This window comes from Aspergillus undulatus, assembly GCF_047715775.1.
Source record: "Aspergillus undulatus strain CBS 261.88 unplaced genomic scaffold BDV17scaffold_7, whole genome shotgun sequence".
Taxonomy (NCBI): Eukaryota; Fungi; Ascomycota; class Eurotiomycetes; order Eurotiales; family Aspergillaceae; genus Aspergillus; species Aspergillus undulatus.
In genome coordinates this window covers 710,985-728,340 of record NW_027396611.1, presented here as the reverse complement: position 1 = coordinate 728,340, position 17,356 = coordinate 710,985, and the positions used below count along the sequence as shown (strand labels likewise).

The window sequence follows — 17,356 nt, the reverse complement described above, 5'->3', positions numbered from 1 at the left end:
AATTGATAATGTTCATTACTATGAAAACTAACGGCGCCTATATGGCCACTAAAATGTGCAAACGCAGAGCTCTACTGCGAATACTGGAAGTTGCCAGAGGTTACCTAACTACCGATGGAGTGCAGCGCGCTCTACCACGTGGTTAACCACCATTCAATTAACAACTTAGTATACAAAACGACCCAACGGCCGTCGGCGGTGACATGGGATCTTGCCCTCGCGCTCGGTCTTCATTTTGATATTTATTTGCATGTTTCGTTTCTTGGTGAGAATGTTCTAAGCAAAATAGCTCTTCCATAAGACTCCAGAGAGATCTTCTAGTTGGTCGGGGCTGAATGCCTGGATAGAAGGTTAGCTTTGCGGCTTATGTGTGAGGTGTTGAGAAGAACCTACCTTGGCATCGATATGCCACGTATCCTGCCTTGTCTTCTTGAACTCGCTAATAATTGACTTGACGCTCGAGCCGACAATGCCAGGGTCATTGGCAGCGCGAACACTCAGCGTGGTCAGTGCTTCAGGGATCCAAATCGGCGGCGGGCTGCTGTACGGGAACGCCTGAATGAGTGCTCCGAGGCCGAGAACGGCACCCTGTCGCTGAATGATCAGACGGGCGTGCTCGGGCGTGGGAGTACCGGCGCCAGAAGAGGCCGGCGTCGACAACCCACTGGCTGTACGGAGCATCTTGGGCCGCTTAGGGAGAGGATTCTCGATGAGGACCTTTGAGAACCGCTTCTTGAACCGGTCGACGATTTCCTTGCGGAGGAATTCGGGCGAGCAGCGAACCATGCCCGAGAGAGTGGCTGATGCACCGGCCCTTACTTCGTGTTGCGGGTCCTCCAGCATGCTTGCTACACACTCAAAGAGTTTATCACGGTCAGAGGTGGAGAGGAGGAAGAGACGCCTGAAGTAGATGATTTGGATGTTGATCATGATACGCAACCGCTGGTGCCATGAGGGCGATGTCTGTCCAATGCGGATGAGCGTCTTGATGAACTCGGAGTTTCGCTCAGCGGGGTACGGGACGTTGGGCAAGTGGCGGAAAACGTGGTATGCGAGGGACTGGAGTTCTGGGTCTTCCTTAACATCCATCATGTGCAACAATTGTCCCGTAAACACCTCCGCGAAGAAGGGCGCAAGCTGTGTGCACTCATGAGACGAGAGAGTCGAGTCAAGCCAGAGGAGAACAGTCTTGCTTCCAGAGGTATAAGAGGAAGGCGTCTGCTGGCCAGGCGTTCTCTCGTGACGCCACTTCTCGATCCGAGTGAAAATATCATTGATCATCTGGGTGAAATCCGTGCTCGGCTCATAAGGGTATGTGCCTACCGACGAGGCGGACTCTTGACCCTCGAGCAAGCTCTTGACGTCCGGATAAGACTCGTGATAACGCGTCCGGAATATAGTCGCGAGAGTTTGACCCATCGCTTCACGAACACCCTTGTAAGGATGGTCAAGGTGGGCAAGATAATCCTGGACAATCGGCTTCTCAAGCCGGAAGTGCCAGCCTGCATCGATGATTGACTGGTGCAACAAGTTGATCTTGGAGCTCTCCTTGAAAGCTGCATTCGTCGACATGTCTAAACGGAAGCTTGCCAGCCAGTCGACCAATGGCCAGACTCGTCGCGGGTCACGGCACTGAAGGATCATGTGTAGGAAGGTGGTCCAGTAGCCAGAATTCTCCGGCGTCAATCCATCAATGAAGATCTTCTGCACAATCGGGAAGGCGTACTCCCAAACCAGAGTTCGCTTCTCGAGGCTGGTATCCGTAACCGAGCTGACCAGCGCACCTAGAATCTCTGCAGTGGCACGGTGTTGATGCTTGTCGCTACCATCTTCATAAACAGCCTCAATCTCCTCCTTGATGTCTTCAAATGTTGCAGCAGTGAGGCCATCACGGAGCATCAACTCGAAGGCATACAGGAGCAGCATCGCACATGACATGCGGAACTTGTCGGCCGACGGGTCGCGAGGCTCCTGCTTCAGGTATGCAAAGAACTTCTTGAACCACGCCCTGTTGAAGAGTTTGCCCATGTGAGAGCGCACTTTCCATTCAACCTCATCGTACTCGATGTCGCGCTCTACATTTGGCTTGTACCCAGGCATGTGATCCGACCAGACAAGCCATCCTGGGAAATCGTGATCGATATAATAATCCGTTTCGGGGTTGGCAAAGTTGGCCAGGAACTGCTCCGTCCATCCCTTTTCGAATCGCTTGGTAGCCACCTTAATCTTCGCCGGGAAGTTCTGGTTGCCCAGAATGTAGCTTTTGTAGTCGTGGTTGCAGATTGCTCGGACATCGATCATCGTGAACAACGCTGATAATCCCTGAGAATACATACCACGTAGACCGGGGTGGTCGTCGATTGAACCTTGAGTGACAAGCTCCACAAGGTTTTCGCTCGCAATGTAGTCAAACCTGAGACCCATGGAAATTACGATAGTCGCTGCCCGACTGGCAACCTTCCAATGGGATACCCGGGCCATGTTGACAAGCTCGTCCGCCAAAGCCTTCTTCTTCTTCTCGATGGCGGCTCGCTTGTTGTTGAGAGCCTTACGCTTCTGCAAGATCTGGTCGTCAACATCTAGCGATACCGGAGCGATCGAATCAATGAGATCCTTGTCTAGGATGGCCATTCTGTCCCCGGGACGACCGTAGTCCATGATTTGATATACCACGCTGGAGCATATGCGCTGCACAGAAGGTCGATCGACCGCACTGGCATCAATGAAAGCTCGGACCAACGTAGGAGCGTACTTCCAGTGACGCCCAATGGTCTTGGCAACACTGCTCAGCAATAGCGAGAAGAGCGAACCCTTGATCCGTGCGTAGTCATTCTCTTTGATGCCGTTTTGAAGCGCCTTGAGAAGGGGCGGGATAACCAGAAGACGAGAGCCCCAGACTGCCTTCAGAGCTGACTCGCCAGCAGTTTGTGCGTTACGACGGGTCTCCGTATAAGCGGATACGCACGACTCTGCGATATCCAAGAGTAAAATCTCGTCCAGCTTCGACCGGCAACGAGGAGCTGCGTTGTGCCTCAAGCGCTGTAGATGGTACATGTTGGCCCGGCGAATAAGCAATGGACGCGGGTAATCCTTGCGTATTCCACTCATCTTGTATGGGTGGATGTCGGCAAGGAGAAGGCGGGTAACTCTATCCAAGACATGAGCAGATCTCTCGATACCGACGTCAATGAACCAGCACTTGTAGGCAGAGTATAGAGCACTGAAGCATGGAACATCGTCCTCCTGTTTCTCATTCAGGTATCTGTGTACCTTGTGCAGAACCCAGCCTGCTTTTTCTCGGATGTCATGGAGAGAAACATAAATAGGATCATTTTCTTGTAAGGGGTAGCCAGTTGGGTAGAGGAATGTAGGCCTCACGGTGTCGTCTTCTGAATTATCTAGCAAGGAGTCAGGCTCGCCATCTCCGTCCTGGCCTGGACCATCGACGGCATCTGTCATTTCGACATCATTGGTCTTGTCCGAAACCCCGTTAGCTCCACTGTCCTTAGTCTTGGATGCAGCCTTTGCATCAAAGAGTACGGAGACACCAGAAATAATGAGCCGGAGAAGGACTAGGTTTCGGATAACTTCATCAGACCATTCTTTTCCTATTCCGTCTCGCCTGACATTGGAAGCTTCGTCGGTCAAAGCCTCCAGTTGCTTGAGAGCAGACTCGGCCTGATTTTGGAAGAGTTCAGCGGCGAACTCAATCTCTTGCCGCTTCGGAACATGCCAGTGGACCGTCAGTTTGTTCGGGTCTGGCCTGTAGTTCCAATGTTCAGGCTGGATGCCCTTGGCAACGACATCCGGTTCGTACAGCGAGTAGTCTGAGGTGTATGTTCCAGTAAGGTTAAGAAGGAGGTGATGGATGAAGTTTGAGACGTGGACAGTTGGAATACCCCGGCATTTCTGCTGCATGTAGACGGCGATATCAAAGAGCTCCTTCTTGTGTGCTAGAACAGCATCCCCAACGTGCACAACGCACATACTGAGCATACTGACATTCCACACAAGGCCTCGATCCCGAGGAAGCACATCTGTACCGGTCGTCCGGGTCGAGCCTGCGCCATTATCATCAATCTCGGTGCGAATGGCTTGTGTCAATACGGGAATGAAACGCTTCAGAGCCTTTTCAGGGTTAACCTTGCAGACGGCGTTGCAAATGAAAGCCATTGCATCGCGAGCCTGATGAATGACATGGTTTGACACGAAGTCGACAATCTTAACCAAGGCGATGTCGTAATAGTCCGGAGCCAAGGAGGAAAGCAGGGGCATGAAAGTTGCTGGAAGAGTATTCACAATGTTCTCCTCGGGTGACCCGTTTCGCACGCGTGAGACATCTGGAAGATTCTCTAACAACGTAAAGACTCGGCCGAGGAAGGAGATGATGAAGTCGCCAAAACCACAAGTCGAGGAGCGAAGGATCATTTCTTCGTCCTCATCGCTGAGCTCTGTATCGTAGTTCAACTGAACATCAACACCCTCTTGTTCCATCCGCTCCATCTCTCCTGGGATCCATTGCATCGCAAGTATATCGCAATTGATCTCCTCTCTTCCCTTTGTCAAATCCGACATCGGTATATTGTAGCATGCAGCCTGGATGAACGTCAAAGTATGAAGTGACTTTTCAAGATCGTTTGCGTCAATTCCGGGTAATGCCATTCCCAAGAGGGTGGTGAGATGGCAACGATATCCTTTGGTCCTTGCGATGATCCGAGCGAGGATCTGGAGAGCTCGGAGAGACGAAGTTGTACGATGAACCTCTACCAGACCTTGGAGGGACGGGTAGATCCTTTGCAGAGCTCCGGGGAGGATGAGATGCGGCTCCAAAAATGCTAGGCCTTGCAAGGTGGACAGAGAGAAACTCATGGCGGTGGGGCTTTTGGCGTAGATGCCCATGAATATCACATCGCGCATGCAAAGCACGAAGCGGCGTTTCAAGGGCTCTGTAAGCTTTCGCTCTTCTGGAATCTCCATCTCCCCGCTTTGCTCCCTGTTCCAACGCATTACGAAGAAATCCGTAAGGTAGTACACCAACTGTGCAAGGGTCTTGGTCCAGCTACCGGAATTTGACGGGTGGAAAAATGTCTCCACAGCCTGTATCAGACCTTCGAGCTGCGTTAAAACTGAGTCTTCTTTGTCAAGACACGCCGGAGATAGAGACATGACGATCCACCTAGCAATGTGGTGTGCTACGGGATGCTTCCGAGTGTCCCTATCAAGCATTATTCCCAACCCAGAGGATATGTCTACAAGTGCACTGTAAGGGGAAGTAGACTGCCCAACCGGGATCTCTAGGAGTCGCAGAGTAGCCGTGAAAATGAGGGCGGATTGCTCTTTGGTGAAGACCCCGAACTCGGAGAACGGAACGTGGGCGGCTGGTAGTGTATCTCGCGCCATCCGAGAGAGGAAGTCAAGGAATGTCTGATCAAAGGTCTTTGACCTGCTAACCAGAGACCAAAGATGGAAATATGTCGGCATGTAATGTTGCGGAAGTAGGTCCTCTCTTGACTCGGGCGGCGGAGTTGTGGGAACAAGCAAGTTAATTAGTCCGACGACGACAAACGCGCCTTCTGAGAAGGAGGTGCTGTAATGAGGAAGGAACTCCTCTAGCATTGCTGGAAGCTCGCAGGGATCGACGTAAAGCTGAATAAACGCGCAGAGCTTCGTCAAAGTCTTGACGTTCCGCTTCAGATTAGACGAATGCACCAGACCGGATTCTGTTGGTAGGACAAAGGCCTTTATTTCTCTGTACAGAGGCTTCCAGTCCAATACCAAGTCCTTAATTGGTCTCAGGTAATGCTTGCGTCTATGACATTGTTAGCAATGACGTACATGTTTCCCGCCCACTCGAAACCACTCACTTCGTGAGGAACATGAACATGCTAGAGAATCGCTCGGCGACATTGGGATCAATCCCAGGCGCAAGGGAAAGCTCATAGTACAGCTTGACAAGCTTAATCCGCTCGGTGCGAGTCGGATCAAACTTGAGTGACAGCCATGCTCTCAGCTCCCGAGTCCAGTGTACCGCACCAGGACTGAAATCCCCCGATTCTACCGCGATATACAGTTGCGTCAATATGTCCCGGAAGTATCGCTCTCGCTGGGCATCGTCCTCGAGCTGATACGGTAGGTATTTGAAGTAAGGGTATGTGCGAGGTCGAACTCGTGCTTTGGGTTCGCCTTCTCCGTTGATGCCATCCGGTTCACCACCCGGAGAAGTAGCTCGTGAGATCATTTGCGCATTGTGGAAATTATCGGGCGTCAGAATAGTCTTAACGTTTGGATTTTCCATAATCGTGCAGCACGTGAGACGATTACCGTGGGTGTTGATAGAAGGTAAAGTTGCGGCTGATGTGGGAAAGCTCTACCGAACACACTGATGTCAGCTACACGGGTCTCAAGAGGGTGCGGTAGCAACGAGCAGCACAATACATTAACTCATAGAGCTTTTACCCAGATACTAGGCTGTAGAAATCGTTGGCCGACAGTAACCTGCTGTAAGCCTTTATTCGCATTGGCGAGCTCCAATGTGTCGAGTCTAGCAGAGCGATCGGAAAGAGAAACAACAGCGTATAGCAAGCGCAGAGTAAACAGAAAGTCAGCGAGGCACCTCGGGCAATAAGAAGCTGTTCAGATTAAAGCTGCGTCTATTTCAGAGAGTTCGCAGCTGAGGAGTTGAGGATAGAAGGAGCTCGCACGACAGTTGAAGATAGCATCGAGAGTCCCGGCTCTGTGGTGTCAGGCAGCGGATGACATAATGCACTTCCTACGTAACGAAGCTCGCAGCCTAATTTGGAGTTGAGGGCCAGGCCCCACCAAGCTGACCGTTTTGTATCTCCAGCCCTCGAGGTCGGATCCCGCAGCGGGCATTCTATTTCCTTCACGATCACATCAGCAGTTAATCGCTTGGAAACAAATCCTCGGCAGTTCGTCGCCTCATTGTGAAGCAATGGAAGTCATGAAGAGCTCGGTGAAACGCGAGATGAACCGTTCGCCACCCCCTCCTGTCTTGAGTCCGTTATGGAGAAGGCCGGTCATTCACCTTTGCCACCCATATCGATATGAGCACATCTCTACGGTGTACAGAGTAGGGATAGGTAGATGGAGTGCCATATTTGAAGTAAGGAGACAATTAAGAAGTCTAAAACATAACCATAAATTGATGTTAAAAAAAGATTTCCCAACTTAATGCATTCACCCCGAACGTCAAGAGTTGCTGCAACAATAGAAAAAAAAAAAAAATAGTGATAGCAGGATGGAAGTTCGCGAAATTGCTCGCTCATAGTTTACTTTCTCTGTATCTCGGCGCAAATGGTAGACGCCATTCATAGTACTTAGCAATTTTCGTTCAGCGGCTTCGAGGTTTACTGATGTAGTACGACAGCTTTTCAAGATCATCTGTGCTCCTCCACAAGGCATCTACAATACTACATGTTGAGCGCTTGCATAGCATTGAGCGTTATTGCTAGTTCGCAGTCATGTGGCGCATATGAATCCCCAGCAGTAGCCTATCCGTGTGATGGGAGTTCAAACAGAGTTAGGCGATTAAGCGAGATATACGGACTGGGAGGGCTATCTTAGATATGTTTTGAATTGATTAAGTATCTCAAGCTGGAGGAAGAAAAGAGCCAAAGAGAACCGCCTGAACAAGGGCATAGATCACCATGGCCTGGACAATCACCATGAATGGGGAGCTATACTTCAGCACAGGCAGGTTGCGCTCTGAAGCCCCAAAAATCTGGCTGGCGAGGTACCAATACCACAACGGGTAACCTGACGAGATCCGGTTGATGATCTGAACGTGATAGCTCGTTAGAGCCATTGCGGTTAGAATGAACTGGGCTATGGAAAGCTGCGTAAGCAAGGGAGCCGCTGGGCCAGCCGACAGGGCAGAAGCGACTTTGCAAGAGGAGCTAAAGGTAGGGAAAGGAATGTCTGCGCTGACGGCCCAAAAAGAAGACAGAAAGAGAATGACTAGCATGGGTAATGCGAGTAAAAAGAGCGGAATATTTGATACTGTCCAGTATCGGAGGAAGCCCACACCCCTGTTTGCGAATCAGCATCCGTCAAAATGATATGGGAATCTGTTACATACCAATAATGACCCTGAACCCAACCATATATACTTGGGACAAGTGACTGACACCAAGGCCGTGAGATAGCTTCATTCATGCAGTACGTCCTATACGCCAAGTACTGGGGGATGATAAGGCCTAGAGCGACAACACAGCCGCTTATAATAACGAAGCACAGGCGAACGCTGGCCGTCCAAACTGAACGCCGAGTGACGATACCAAAGGATAACCTAAGAGCGTCATATGCGAACAGAATTCCGCTGAGAACGCCATTACTGCGTATGGCCGTGGCTAACGCGAAGAAACAGCCTGATAGGAGTAGCTTGGCATGGCTCAATGACGAATTGCCCTTACTGAGATCAACCTGAGAGGAAGAGTAGATGTAGAATCCGGTAGTGTTCAGGAATGAGAAAAGAGGTTCCATGTAAGGCGCGGAAAGAAATGCTCCGGCAGGGCAAACGATGTGTAGAGCCGCAGAGAGAAAAGAGACCAGCCTTGTTCTCTCACTTGCATGGCCAAAGACATTGACAGAGAGCCGGTACAGGGCTAAGACGGAGAGATAGTGGGCCAAATGTGACAGTGCAACGCCTGCCACCGCGAACCCAACAGCTCCACTAGAGTCATTTGAGCGGAACAGAACTGCAGGTTTGTTAGAGATATAGTTCAAACTGACAGGGGACCGGACGTACAAGAGGACAAGGTGCTGACTAGATGACAGTAGGCATAACTGAATGCCCACTCCTGCTCAAAGACATAACCGATCTGCCCTATGTGTGCAAAGTAAATTGAATCCCAGCGCACGAACTTTAGTGGAAGCGAAAGAGACGCATGCTTAGTCTCCGCGGATATGACATCGACCGAGCCGTTGCCCTGGTACGGAAGAAGACTCGACGATGTGTCATAGCCAAGCCCAGGGCAGCTGATTATGACAACCAGGACGATGGCCTTCCATAGCCAAAAGGCAATCGATAAGCTTCTGACGGGTTGATTCGGATCAAGAACACGTGCTCGCTTTGGAGAGAAAGTTGTGCTCATGATGCTACGAACCGCGCGACATGCGTTTCGGGTCGAAAGTCACAAGACTTGAAGGGCGATTCCAAGCTGGAGACAATGATCACAGTGATCAATACAACGATTGATGGATAAAGGGCCCTCAATTGACCGAGATGCTGTATGGCGAGGACTGAAGCGAGGCCGAGGGATGGATCATGGATGGGCCTGGGCACAATCCGGAGGCCAAGTCGATCGACCGGATCCTTCGGAGGTGATGAAGCATAACTCCACGCAACGCCGCTTACTCATGTATATGTGCACATGCACAGATTTCACTAGCCTCGGATAAATCCCAGCCTCCACCGGCAAGGGTATAAACAAGCAGGAAATGGTAATCATGATGAAATGATTGATAATTGCAACCATGCATCTGGACATGACCTACAGTAGTGGCAAGTATTGAAGTATGGACTAATTGCTGCCTGCACAAACAAGAATGGAAGACGTGGAACTGCTGGGGCATGACTCTTCCAAAAATCCTCTTCAGCCCTACGGTCCCTCGATACGGAACCATAAACCAAGGATGCTCCGAGACCCCATAGCCAACGCCCTAGCCTTCCCACCGTCCACATAGCTCATACATACTCTGTGCGACCAATCCTTGAGTTTTTCATATCCATGTAAGCGGCAGTCAAGAGGTCCAAAGTTTGTCCGTGGCACAAGCCGTGTCAATCACCAAAAAGTATGGATTAGACGGAGTTATTGTGTCGGAGTTAGCAGCATCAATTCGTTTACTTCTATGGCTGAGATCAGCCAGGCTCGAGCAGTCTCAAACTGGCAATTCGAAATAGACTTTGCAAACCAAGCCTTATGACTTTTGTGTGCGACATTGGCTAAGAGATGGCTTGAGGGGTCAATGTATCTGTCTTTGTACTCTTGAGGAGATTTGCCCATTGCACTGTGACTGCACGAATAGTGATCGTTGCCGTTGCCACCAAAGGGATGGATCGGAGAACCCACAGCACGCGCCTTTTGCTGCTCCATGATGATCCATACAGCATGATCCAACTTGTTGTCATGCCAAGCCCAGCGCAGAGAAAATATGATGGAAGAGCGAGGTTTGAGCCCGGACCGGACATAAGCAAATTGAATTATGAAGGACTTCGGATAGTCGGAGTCGGAGCTTCCGACTGTCCGCTCCCCGACTGCAGAGTTCGACCGCGGGAATTGCAGGCAACTCCAGTCTGGGTGGTCTCGTGTCAAACTCAGACTGTCTTTAGTCTTTACGAAACAGCGTGTCAGCTCATCTCAACGTCTTGTGTTTGAAACAGGAGAGGGATCCGGGAGAGCTGGCGAAGGAATGCTTCTTATCGCTCGGACGCAGCGGGCCTGACTTGGCTCTTGAGCTGCAGGAAGAGACAGAGCTGGGAAGCGCCGAGAGTCTTGGTTAGACAGCCGAATTGGTAGGAAAAAGGCCTTTGTGGCGCACTCGCAGTGAAGCGAACCCAGAGGATCGGCGACTAATTCTATTGATCCAGCCTTTCCGGGTGCCAAAACCAAAGCTGATTTGCTGGCCAGCTGAGTCTTCAGATCGTATCAAAAGAACTGCTTTTTAGAGTGACGCACCAAGATCATAGCTTGAAGGCAATTTCATTTCACTTTGTGCTGCTTACTTTTCCTTTCACACTCTTTCTTTTCTTCTTTCATTTTCGGTCGCTTTTGCAGGAACTGGCCCGACGTCCGACGGACGGACAGTGGATATGGGAATAGACCGCCATCTGACATGAAGACAGCTGAGGGTCCAGAGTCCAGACTAAAAAGTGCTGCCTTTTCCATTCCGTGACACATGAATTTTAAGGTCTGAGGCGCCCGCTCCTTTCCGCTTGTCCCTCCCTTGCTTCTGCTTTGCTTTTACATCTTGAGTTCTGTTCTCTGCTGGCTTATTTCCCCGCCTGCTCTGTGCTGTCCCTGACGTGACACAGCCGAAGCGTCCTTCCGTGAGCTGTACGTGAGCCACCACCTGCACTTCCTTCACTGGCTTGGTAAAACGCCCTGTCCCCTCTTCCATGTACTTCTTTCTCCTGTCAGACTCAGCTTCCATTCTTTGTGGGGGCCACATTAAATAGTCTTCGTGCTCTTGACTAACTCCTTCATAAGCCGGCATTCTCCCTCTATACATCTACTCGGGATCGTCGTCGTCAGACTTGCTATGTACAAATCAGCTGCGCCTAGCACTGTCGATCACCAATAACTGATTTGCGCTCTATGAACTTTGCGCTCTTATCGCTCTTTATGCTCTCTGTGCTTACTGTTGGAGGCTGATTTCTGGAAATGCTCTTCAACCTCGGCATGACAGCTGATGCCGCTGCCGCCCATAACAGCGAGCTCGCTAGTTCCCAATCGGAAACACAGCTCTCCATGCCTTCCCGCAACGCCTCTCCTCGGCCATTCTCATTCACCAACTTGCCTTCCTGGGTATCACGCAGTCGTTCCGTCAGAGAAAAAGGTACAGAGACAGAAAGACCAGAAAGACCTCGCTATGAGCAACGACGCTCAATGCCAATCACCACTGTTGAACCTATATCTTCGAGCGACGAAGACCAGCGGTCTACCGCCGGGCCTTCGCCAGTTCGACACACCTTTGGCAACAATAAGTACTCCAAACAGCCGTCGCCTTCGCGACCAAAAACTGTCTATCAGCTAGCCCACCCCGCGACCAATGCGCGCCACAAGCGGCTGAAGCTCAGACCGAAGCTTCTCTTACAACTCCAACAAGTGTCGGCTACATCGCGCCCACTCCCAGTCTACGATGTCTTACCCTCAACATTGTTCATGCCAAAAGTGGCCCGAAAGCTTCCTGCGATTCTGTGCGGCAAGCGAGGGCTAGGCCCAAATGACTTGATTGTCACAACCAGCGATCTATACCAGGGAGATGGGGTGGACAAGAATGTGAGCTCAGATGAAGAAGAAGACCATAATGAGGTCGTCGCGACAATTTGCCAGCCATATAAAGAGGATGCTTTGTCGAAAGGAAAGGCCGAGATCTGTCTCAATACTGGGACAGTCCTGGAAGCCACGCCTCTTCCCAATGGATCCTATGAGTTCACTGCCAATACAGACTCCGGACTTGTGATTACGCGCTGGGTGCGGCGCGGGCCGAAGAAACGACGTCTATCGGCCCCTCCTGGCTCAGTTGGACCAGAGGATACTCGACGCTTCACATTCAGCGTTATCGATCCTACAACTCGCCGGCATCCAGTCATTGCCTCGATGGCCCACAACCACCTCGAAATCTTTGACAAGTACTCACTACCAAGTACTGCTCCATCGTCGCCTACCTCGGCCATATCAGTCATAAGTGATGTCTCAGAGATGGATCTTCCATTGGATCAGCAAGTGATGGAAACCGACGAGAACCTGCGCCTGCTGATTACCGTTACAAGCATCTGGGTTGCTTTCCGGGAGGGATGGTCTCACAATTTTCGTTATAATGACCTCGCGCCCAATGGAAAGGGCGTTCGCTCGCCGAGCGTATCAAAGAATGTCTCAGCAGCAGCCCCGGGAAGCGAGGAGGACCGAGCGCACTCAAGAAGAAACAGTTTCGAGAACCACGCAGCGGACCCGAATCGGCGGATAGTGACCTGGAGCGCCACAGGCTCTCAGTCTCCAGCGGCAGACCGGTCGACTCAGTATGGCAGCTTGTCCAAACGCTCCAATTCCACTGGCGCTGCCTTCATCCAACGGTCCAACAAACGCTACTCATCGACAAATCGACACAGCGTGCTTCCCACTCCTCGTCAATCGTACGATGAGCACCAGGAGCTCAAAACTGTGCAGCAAAATTCAATCTGCAGATCCTGGTCTCAGCGGAAAGCGGACAAGGAAGACGCAAAACTCAAGTCAAATGGCATTTATTCTACAGCAGCACACCGTTCGACACAAGAAAAAATCCAGACACTCAATGGCCATCAAGAATCCTCGCGCTCGACTAAAGGAAAGCGCCGACACCGGTTGAGCAACCTCTTCGATTTCCTTACTCGAAAAAGCGGGCACCACCATGATTGAACCTGCAGACGATACCCAAAGCACCTTTTTTTTGCACCCATCTATTCTCAGTCCTCTTGAAGAGGAGACCAAAGAAGTCTTGCGAGGTAGTATCGATTGGTCTATAGTATGTCAGCCAGGCGCTACGTCCTGTATGCTAAATCGATTTGTCCACTGAGCTGAGTGAACACTCGCTCGCTTCTATTTTGCCTTGATTTCCCAGCATTGCATTATCAGCACATAAGGTTTGCTCAAACCTACTCTCATATCTCAACTCGGTAACCAGTCGGGAAATTTATGTACATATCCATACGAGCTATTTCAATGCCAATGGACAGAACTCTCCTACCAAACATTATCCTACTTTGTATATACATGCCCATTTTTGATACCCAACAAACTGTATAAACTACACGAATTTTCTGCCAGTTGAAAAGATACCTTGGCGTGAAGAATGATTAGTCTAATCTCATCTACTGGAGGTACCCCTCGAGCTACCCCACACAGTTCATGCTCGCGGGCCACTTCAAATGAAGTCATCCCCACCCGGATCCTGAGAACGGTAGTTTATCTCATCGGCCCGACCTTCACTTCACACACTCGGCACTGCTCGCGAACCCCCAAGACTGATCTACACTTTTACGCTCTAACCATCTTACTTTATTTCGTCCGTCTCTCTTCAATTGACAGTCTTCATCAACAACGAAAATACGTCCTTTAAACACACAGGCAAGCTCCCTCACCAACCGACCCCTCACCCCGCACCGCTCCATCCGCTTCAGAAAAGAAAAGAACTCCCTTCCTAACAGCTCGCAACAGTGAACAGAACAACAACTCTATCGAAACAATGGCGGCCAAAAACCAAATGGAATACGTCAAGTACGCCACGCTCCCGCTTCTTCCCTTTCTTCCATTACCCAGATACCGATAGATATTGACGCGGTCCTATAACAGCCTAGGCAAATCGGGCCTCAAAATCTCCAAGGTCATCCTGGGAACCATGTCCTACGGCACCAGTAAATGGCAGGATTGGGTTCTTGACGAGGACAAGGCTCTGCCGCTCATTGAGTACGCTTATAAGCGGGGGATAAATACTTGGGATACGGTGCGTGTCTTTCGAAGCACATCCATCCAGCCAGCCAGCCAGCCAGCCAAAGACACGAGTTGAAACCATCAAGTTGATCTAATTGAGTTGAATACAGGCAGACATCTACTCCCACGGCATTTCCGAAGAAATCATCGGCAAAGCCCTCAAAAAATACAACATCCCACGGCACCGCGTGGTAATAATGACAAAGTGTTTCTTCGGCGTCGACGACGAAGGAAACCTTCCTCCTATCTCTGCGTCGTCGAACAACAACGGGTGGATGGTGAACCGTGTCGGACTGTCGCGGAAACATATCTTCGATGCTGTCGATGCGTCTATCAAGCGACTGGGGACTTATATCGATGTGTTGCAAATCCATCGCCTTGATCGGGAGACTCCCCAGGAGGAGATTATGAAGGCGCTTAATGATGTTGTTGAGAGTGGGAAGGTGCGGTATATTGGGGCTAGTACGGTGCGTTCACCTACACACAAATCATTGAGAACAAAACAAGGTGTGATATTGACAGTGGGCTATATATAGATGGCCGCCTGGGAATTCCAATCCCTAAACAACATCGCGTCCCGCAACGGATGGCACACATTCATCTCAATGCAGAACTACCACAACCTCATCTCGCGCGAGGAAGAGCGTGAAATGATACCTTACTGCCACCACGCCGGCATCGGGCTGATCCCTTGGTCCCCGCTTGCTCGAGGCCTCCTAGCCCGCCCCTGGCGCAGCGCACCTACACTCCGCGAGTCGACAGACGGAGCACTGAACATGCTTATTCGGAATAGGGAGACGGAGGCCGATAAGGCGATTGTCGAAAGGGTTGAGGAGATCGCGAAGAAAAAGGGGGTTAGTATGGCGCAGGTGGCGATTGCGTGGAGTCTTGGGTGTGGAGGTGAGAATCCTATTCTCGGGTTGAGTAGTAAGGAGCGGATTGATGAGGCCGTGGAGAGTATTAAGGTTAAACTTACCGAGGACGAGAGGAAGTACCTTGAGGAGCCGTATGTTCCTAAGAGTTTGTCGCCGCTGGAGAGGTAGATCTGATACAGACTAGTCTGGTTAGACTAGATGCTAGATGCTAAAACTTGGTTGCTTTGCTTATAGTTTAGTCAGATGAGATACTATAGGAATATCGTAGGCTATGCATGGTCTATGGCTGGTATGGCAGTTGAAAGGTTAGATGCCAAACCTAGCTCGACCCCGCAAAAACCCCCATCAACTCCAACAACTCAACCCACCTCTTATCCGCCTGAATTTCTATCCGCCCCTCGGGCGTAGCAACCTTGACCTCATCAGCCTTCCGCGTCCCATAGACATACCCCGTCTCATCGTTAACAAAAGCTACCAAGTCGCGGATCCACTCGTGCATGAGTTGTCGCTCTGGATCTGTTGGGCCGTGCATGATGGAGTAACTTTTGGTTGCCTTGTTAGTTCTGTTATGTACGTATGGAATGGGGTACCAATCGGTTTGATGGAGTAATGAGGGGATACTAACTTCCAAAAAGGTCGATCCATAGCATGACTAACCCCAAAGCTCGGCGGCGCGACTTTATCCGTGATGAAAGAGAGCCGGTAGGCGATAATATATCGCCAGATATCAGAGACATCAACACCATTCTGCACCAGATTATCAACGAGGAACCGGGACGGCGCGCGGACCTGGCCGTCCGAGACGATGCGGCCGAATACCGCTTGCCAGTCTTGCTTTTCAATGGATTGTGAAGGGAGATGGTAATGCTGGAGGAGGCGCGATGTCGTAGACGGCGAGTAATAGTTTGATATCTGTGTTTTGAGAGACTCGAGGCTTGCTTCGGGGCCGTTTGTTACGGCGTAGAGTGTTTCTTCGTTTGCGACTTCCCCGATGAGCAGCCGGAGATTGCGGCGCTTGAATTCGCGCGAGAACGAGCCGTTGCGGTAGTAGGTGAATAGGTTGGGGTGGATGAAGACGCCGTCTGTTACTGGGCGGAAGGTGTGGTGTTTTAGGTTCATGATGGCGTTGCAGAGATCCTGCGCTGGGAGTGCACGTAGGCGGTTTAGCTTTTCTGGTCCTGAGCTGGTTGTGGGGATATTGAAGTACTCGCACAGCTCCTCGAACTGCGGCTGACATTCCTCTGGTGTTTTTGGTTGAGCTGGTATGGCATTCGAGTACATGACCAGTCGGCGGAAGTGGTTTCTTGCGGACTCAGGCATCGTTCCTCGGAAATCATATAGCGTTTGCGCTTGCACCGCATACGCACCTGCACTCCGTCCAGAGAGCGTGATGTTCTCGGGGTCTCCGCCGAACGCGTTGATATTTTCGTATACCCAATCCATTGCGAGCCGTTGGTCCCAGAGTCCGTAATTCCCTACTGCGCCGTCGGCACTCTCATCTTGTAGCGGCGCACCGGCTAGAAAGCCAAACACATTCAATCGGTACCCTACCGCCACGAAGACCGCGTTCAACCCTCCGGTGGAAATGAGCTCGGTTGGATTCATCGATGCCTCGTTGCTGGGATCACCCATCTGAAACCAACCGCCATGGAACCAGACCATGACTGGCCATTTGGCTGGTTGACCTCCGCCTTCGGGCTTCGGAACGGGCGTCCAGATGTTCAGGCGCAGACAGTCTTCCCCGTACTCATGCTGCGGAATGTTCTTCTTCACGGAGGCAGAGTAGTTAGGTTGTAGACAGACTTGGCCGAACTTTGTAGCGTCGAAGGGCGCTCCGTCTGGTGTTGAGTAGGAGTAGGAGTCGGGCAATGGTTGCGGTTTGCGCCATCTTCTGTCACCGGTTGGTGGGAGGGCGTATGCGACGTTTGCAAACCGGCGTGACTTGGTGTCCAATTGGAGGCCTTTGATGCTGCCTTTGTTCGGCAGCCGAACTTCGCATTCGGAAGTCTGGTATGAGAGGTTGTTTCCCATTGTGGGCTCGACTCTAGGTGGTCTTTGCCAAGCTGCAAAATCTCAAGTGAACAATGTCTGTGAAACTGTGATGTGCTGAGAAGAAAGTGCCCAGTGGCCGAGGACAAGACAGAGGCAGTGGCAATGGGACATTTTGGCAACTGAACGCGATGTCCATATCAACAGTCAATGATTTTACCGGCTATATGGACAGGGGCCTCTTATCACTGCTCCACTTGGTGTTTGATAAACCGTCAGTCAGAG

General features: G+C 51.0%; 5 protein-coding genes across 5 annotated transcripts; 2 read left to right on the top strand and 3 right to left on the bottom strand.

Annotated features, from left to right (window-relative positions):
* Nucleotides 1–211: 211 nt before the first annotated feature.
* BDV17DRAFT_217725 (proteasome activator BLM10) lies at nucleotides 212–6,657 on the bottom strand. The gene is made up of 4 exons (XM_073755544.1): nucleotides 6,436–6,657; nucleotides 5,865–6,367; nucleotides 394–5,809; nucleotides 212–339 (listed from the first exon to the last, which is right to left on the bottom strand). The coding sequence occupies exons 2-4, from the start codon at nucleotides 6,293–6,295 to the stop codon at nucleotides 277–279; spliced, it is 5,910 nt and encodes a 1,969-aa protein (XP_073619097.1). The 5' UTR covers nucleotides 6,296–6,367; nucleotides 6,436–6,657; the 3' UTR covers nucleotides 212–276.
* Nucleotides 6,658–7,566: 909 nt separating this feature from the next.
* Nucleotides 7,567–9,242, bottom strand: BDV17DRAFT_217722 (DUF409 domain protein). The gene is made up of 3 exons (XM_073755543.1): nucleotides 8,768–9,242; nucleotides 8,099–8,717; nucleotides 7,567–8,048 (listed from the first exon to the last, which is right to left on the bottom strand). The coding sequence occupies exons 1-3, from the start codon at nucleotides 9,111–9,113 to the stop codon at nucleotides 7,610–7,612; spliced, it is 1,404 nt and encodes a 467-aa protein (XP_073619096.1). The 5' UTR covers nucleotides 9,114–9,242; the 3' UTR covers nucleotides 7,567–7,609.
* A 1,415-nt stretch (nucleotides 9,243–10,657) lies between these two features.
* Nucleotides 10,658–13,306, top strand: BDV17DRAFT_217890 (uncharacterized protein). Its single transcript, XM_073755545.1, has 2 exons — nucleotides 10,658–10,929; nucleotides 11,229–13,306. The coding sequence occupies exon 2, from the start codon at nucleotides 11,403–11,405 to the stop codon at nucleotides 13,134–13,136; it is 1,734 nt and encodes a 577-aa protein (XP_073619095.1). The 5' UTR covers nucleotides 10,658–10,929; nucleotides 11,229–11,402; the 3' UTR covers nucleotides 13,137–13,306.
* A 458-nt stretch (nucleotides 13,307–13,764) lies between these two features.
* Nucleotides 13,765–15,326, top strand: BDV17DRAFT_217663 (aldo/keto reductase). Its single transcript, XM_073755541.1, has 5 exons — nucleotides 13,765–13,844; nucleotides 13,935–13,994; nucleotides 14,070–14,220; nucleotides 14,318–14,674; nucleotides 14,744–15,326. The coding sequence occupies exons 2-5, from the start codon at nucleotides 13,963–13,965 to the stop codon at nucleotides 15,248–15,250; spliced, it is 1,047 nt and encodes a 348-aa protein (XP_073619094.1). The 5' UTR covers nucleotides 13,765–13,844; nucleotides 13,935–13,962; the 3' UTR covers nucleotides 15,251–15,326.
* Nucleotides 15,326–17,300, bottom strand: BDV17DRAFT_217964 (alpha/beta-hydrolase). The gene is made up of 2 exons (XM_073755546.1): nucleotides 15,708–17,300; nucleotides 15,326–15,624 (listed from the first exon to the last, which is right to left on the bottom strand). Exons 1-2 carry the CDS (start codon nucleotides 17,111–17,113, stop codon nucleotides 15,402–15,404), a joined length of 1,629 nt encoding a protein of 542 aa, XP_073619093.1. The 5' UTR covers nucleotides 17,114–17,300; the 3' UTR covers nucleotides 15,326–15,401.
* Between the last annotated feature and the right edge of the window lie 56 nt (nucleotides 17,301–17,356).